The sequence below is a fragment of the Apium graveolens genome, chromosome 10, assembly GCF_009905375.1.
Source record: "Apium graveolens cultivar Ventura chromosome 10, ASM990537v1, whole genome shotgun sequence".
NCBI classification, from domain to species: domain Eukaryota; kingdom Viridiplantae; phylum Streptophyta; class Magnoliopsida; order Apiales; family Apiaceae; genus Apium; species Apium graveolens.
The window spans coordinates 125,406,646-125,411,846 of record NC_133656.1 but is presented as its reverse complement, the minus strand read 5'-3'; the positions used below and the strand labels follow the sequence as shown (position 1 = coordinate 125,411,846).

The 5,201-nt window shown below is 30.8% G+C and overlaps 1 protein-coding gene across 1 annotated transcript; it reads left to right on the top strand.

The window, feature by feature from the left end:
• Window positions 1-811: 811 nt before the first annotated feature.
• LOC141693853 (histone deacetylase HDT1-like) lies at window positions 812-4,045 on the top strand. Its single transcript, XM_074499034.1, has 9 exons — window positions 812-977; window positions 1,631-1,701; window positions 1,816-2,030; window positions 2,334-2,359; window positions 2,439-2,498; window positions 2,614-2,762; window positions 3,291-3,359; window positions 3,466-3,556; window positions 3,723-4,045. The coding sequence occupies exons 1-9, from the start codon at window positions 965-967 to the stop codon at window positions 3,806-3,808; spliced, it is 780 nt and encodes a 259-aa protein (XP_074355135.1). The 5' UTR covers window positions 812-964; the 3' UTR covers window positions 3,809-4,045.
• The last annotated feature ends 1,156 nt before the right edge of the window (window positions 4,046-5,201 follow it).

Here is a 5,201-nt window from a genome sequence, read left to right as displayed (position 1 = left end):
AATTAGGGAATAACCGTTGAACCAAATTATACCACATTTCGGTTATTATAGTATAGTATAGATAGTATAAATAGAGATAGATAGTATTAATAACTTAATTTTGTCAATACAAAATTAAAAAAAAATTAGATTTTGAATAATTTTACATTGATACATTCCTAAGAAGCCGAAAAGGAGAAGAAAAATTAGTTAACTATAAAAGTTATGTTAGAATACCATTTAAATAGATATAATAATATTTCCAGCTACACCGAATAAATTAAAAATAATACTTTATATGGTTTCGGAAGAAAAATGTATATATATAAGATAGTAAAGTCGCTATTTTAGTATGAGGTGTGTAAGAGCTAAAAAATATGAAAGGGACATAGTTATTAGAAATATTTTATCTAATATAATTAATAATATATTTATTTTAGTAATTTAAAATTTAGGAAATATAAATATTCAAAATAGGATAATCTTAAGTGGATTTATTTATTTAAAAGTATAAAGAATAAGATATATAATCATAATAACATAAAATAAATTGAAATAGTAAAATAAATATATATACATTATCAGTTATAAGAAATATTAAAATGGATAACTATAATTAGAGAGATTTTATGAGAAAATTAAAATGATTTAAAAAATTAATAAAATAAATAAATTGTTAATTTAAATAATTTAGAAAAAATCTTTCGAAAGCTAGTTTAATTAAAATGGACTAAATCGCTAGATTATCATCCGAAAAAAAGACAGACGGATTATCAGATAAAAAAGGCCCCATAATAATCTACATACCAAGCCCAAACGAAACTATCCAACATTTTTATCCCCTTTCCACACAAGTTACATAAAACCCTCGTAAAACCCTAAGACACAAGCTTATATAAATCAAACGTTGTTTCAGCCTTTCTCTCCTCTCTCTCTCAATCTCTCCAGCTTTACAATCAATTCACCTGTGTCTATATTCTTTGCAATGGAGTTTTGGGGTAATCTCTCTCTCTCTCTCTCTCTCTCTCTTTGTGTCTATTTGATTTATTGATTGTGCTTTATGTATGTGTATATATGTTGTTATATGATATTTGGAACTTTGGATTATTGTGTGTTTTAATCGTGGATTATGTGGGGTTTATCTACTGTGTATGTTATATGTTGTTATAATCATAGTTGATTGTAAATTTTTGATTTTTACTTCAGGATTGCTGTGTTAGATAAGTTTGGTAATTTGGGGATTTGGGACGATTAGTTTTGTCACACTCGATATTGTAGTGAAATTTTATTAATACTTGTTAGATGAAAAGTAAAAATCATTTAGGGCCAAATTTGGGTGGATTAAGCTGTTCAAATATATGGCACGGGGTTTGAGCTGTGGTTGTAGGCTTTGTCGGCCTTGGCTATATTTTATCTTTTGTTTATTTTTTATTTGTAGATGGCATTGTTGGATTCTTTTTTCCGTTGTTTAATTTTTTATTTGTAGATGGCATTGTTTTTAAGCTCTAGGGGAGCTATTGAATGGAAGGAAAACAAATATTATATATGTGTTTTGTTTGTTGCTTGAAAGACGACTGACTTTTATTGTTAAGTTGAAACGCTTCATGTTCGTAATGTTAAGTTCTTGCTGTTTGTTAATTTTATTAACCAGGAGTTGAAGTTAAAGCTGGAGAACCACTGCATGTTGCCCCTAAAGATGGGGAGCTCATTCATATCTCTCAGGTTACTCATTTTTTTTCTAATTTCTCACTCTTTGGGGTCCCAGTTTTTATAAATGTATACCTGCTAGCAAATTTATGTGACTTGTATATGTGTTTTGGAATGTGAAATTCCCAGGTTGCCCTTGGAGAAGTGAAGAATCTGAAATCTGCCAACTCCATAGTCGTGCGTATGACAGTTGATGAAAATGAGATGATTATCGGAACACTCTCTGTTGAGAAGGCTCCTCAAATAATGTTTGATTTAGTGCTTGAGAAAGATTTTACGCTCTCTCATGGCTGGAAAGATGGAAGTCTCTACTTCTGCGGTTACACTGCTGCTGCTGATCAAGGATATCCTTCCCTTTGTCCTATAGTATTTTGTTTCCATTTTCTGGGGTTAATTACTCTGTTTTCACCTTTTCTTTTTAAAACTGCTGTGAAGTACATAGCAGAACTTTGTGTCTGAGCCTCATGGCAACTTTTTATTTATACCATACTCATACATCGGCTTAAAGTTGTCTTTCAAGATGTTCTGTGTTTATGTTTGTTGATTATTCAAAAACCTCTCCTAGAATAAGTTTAGATATTATAAACTTTGAGAAATAAGTATTCTACATCTATTAAGGTTTTCTTTAACTTTATCATTTTCTCCACGGACGGAGAGGGACCATATGGTAATGGTGAGTAATATGACATAATATTATAAGTTTTTATCATTTTTATTTGATACAATGACACCTGACTCAGTTAATGATTTAGATTTCTCTGAATCGGACGAGGAATCTGACGAGAGTGAGAATGAGAAGATCATCGAAAAAGGTAAGTGTTGTATACTTGAGACTATTGTACTGTCTTTTTAATACATGTTACTTGCTTCATGATAACATATAAACATCCGGTCATCATATTGTATCTTTCATTCTTTCTTTCTCAGAGAAACCCGTGGCTGAAGTGGCCGTATCTGCTAAATCTAAGTCTGCTACCAAGCCAGGAACCTCTACAAAGCCAAAGGTGACACTTGTGGATCCTAAGGAAGAAGATTCTGATGACAGCGAAGGTTCAGATGAAGATGGTGATGATGAGGTGAATTTTGTACAGTTCTTTTTATTAAATAGAACATTTGTATGACAGGGTTGTCTGCTCCATGTGGTTTGTTTGGTTGGTATGTATTTAGCATTTAGTAATTATGAGTTGTTTGTTGCAAACCTGAGGCTTTGTTGCGAAATAACATTGCAAGTGAAGATACCTTTTCTTAAAGCATTTTGATATGATAAAGTTAAAGCTATTTCAATTTACAATGCTATTACTTCTAGGAGACTACGAGCAATCCCTGATGCATACGTTGAAATCATTGGATGTTTACTTTCGTCAGGTTGTTTTTATCATAGCTAGAATATAGACAGATCTGATGTCTGTTTTTTTTGTACATCGCCCCCATGTTATATGTGCAAAATTTATTTTTCACTTAAAAGGTTTGTAGAGATAAAAATTAATGATTTGTGCATTGGCGTCTCCATGTTATACATACTTCACTGATGATTGTCTGGAGATGTGTGTTTTTTTGTTGAAAGTTGATGAAGCATTTATGGTTTGTCATATGTTTCATTTCAGTCTGATGACGAGGATCTGGATGATGATTCGGATGATGACATGTCTGAAGATGAGGAGACACCTAAGAAGGTATTAATGAGTATTTGAGTATTGTAGTGCGACTTTTTGTATGGTTATATAATCAGTTGCACAGTATATTTACCCGCTTATTTTAATCTTTGTTAAACTTTTCTAGGTTGAGTCATCTAAGAAGAGACCTTCAAACTCTGAAATCAAAACTCCAGCTTCTACTAAGAAGTCTAAGACTGAAACCCCTCAAAAAACAGGTTAGATGCTTTATTAGTAACAGTTGAATGTTATAGAACACTGATGCTTTATAAGAGGGCGTGGTTATAACATTGCAGATCACTTACCTTGATCACGAAATTTGTAACCATTTCTGTGCAACTTTTTTGTTTTTGATCCTGAAATGCTTAGTACCAACTTTTTCAGATGGTAAGAAAGGTGCTCACACAGCAACTCCCCACCCTGCAAAGAAATCGAAGTCTCATTCAAAGGCTAAGCACGGTGGGAAATGAAGTATGGTTGGTCTTTAGGTCTTCTTGGCAATGATTATGGTTTTGTTATTGTTTTGTTTGAATAGTAGCAAAGTTGAAATGAGAGTTCTAGTGTTCGAACATGGTCTATTTTAAGAGTTCATATTCTATTATCATGTTATGTTTCCAAATTTTCCCTAGTCTTGGAAATGGTTAGCTATTGTGAACTGTTGTTGATCAACTGAGTTGCTCCTTTTGCGTTGAAAATTTTATTTATAACATCGAATCACAGTTTACTAGAGAAAGAAAATTTTATACTTCCGCCTGCCTTGATTGTATTATTTTCTGTTCTTAGCTATTTAAAAACTGCACTGTGTAGTTTAGTAATACATGTAACTTTAACTACGTGTGTTTCTTTGAAATTGTCTAGTACTTTCTGTTTTGATTTTTTTTGGATAATTTAGGCAAGTGTTCTGAACAAAAAACAGGTTAAGAAATTTAAAAATATGCATTACTAGTTATAGATGTGTGGTGGAAATTGATATAAGAAATAATAATGATCACATTAGAAATCATTTGTTGATATCTGAAGGGTATTGAGGGTAGTTGTCAAGATGTGATTTTCGTAAGTTGTAAAACGCCAGTACACAGTAATGAAGAAGCATTACAAAAATTGGTGAATTATTTATTTTGCGATGTGACGATTCCAGGCATGAACACCACTTGTTTATGGGTCCTCATATGAACAGCTGTTTAAGCACCTGAAAGTCACAACTCACAAGTTCATTGTATACATGACGATTCACACATCATCAAAAATGATAATTAAAAAATTAGCAAAAAAAACAATGATAATTAAATTGTGTTATACTTGCACACCCCAGCAATTCTTAACTCTGTACATTAGTTTATCAAATTTGCTTGCATCAAATTTAATTTCTATTTTTACAAAACTAATTAATTTACAATGAATTTTTTAATCTAATTTTGGTTGAGAGATTTTAATCTTTTTTTAATAAGAACTCGTATTATGTTATAGTTCTGAAAGTTAAACTTAATTAATTTAATCATCACTTTTTTTTTGAAAAGAAAAATAATTCAATAATAAAAAGTCATACAACATTTATATATATAGAATCTTTCCTTCTTAGATAGACAATCAAGCGATTTTTTGAAAAAAATATTTACATGTTGCAATTATTTTATTGTTTTGAGCAATCCACCATAAATGTATCATCATAAAAATGTTTATCATTGAACTAATACCATGAAATCCCGCAAATCTACAATTCCGGACATGATGAACAACAAGAAAAATCAAAACAAAAATTAAACTCTAACAATTAAGGAGAGATCAAAGAAAACCTAATTAAATTGAGAACTTCTTGAAGAAAAATGTGAATTTAATGAAGAAAAATGAATAAGAAAAAAAGGA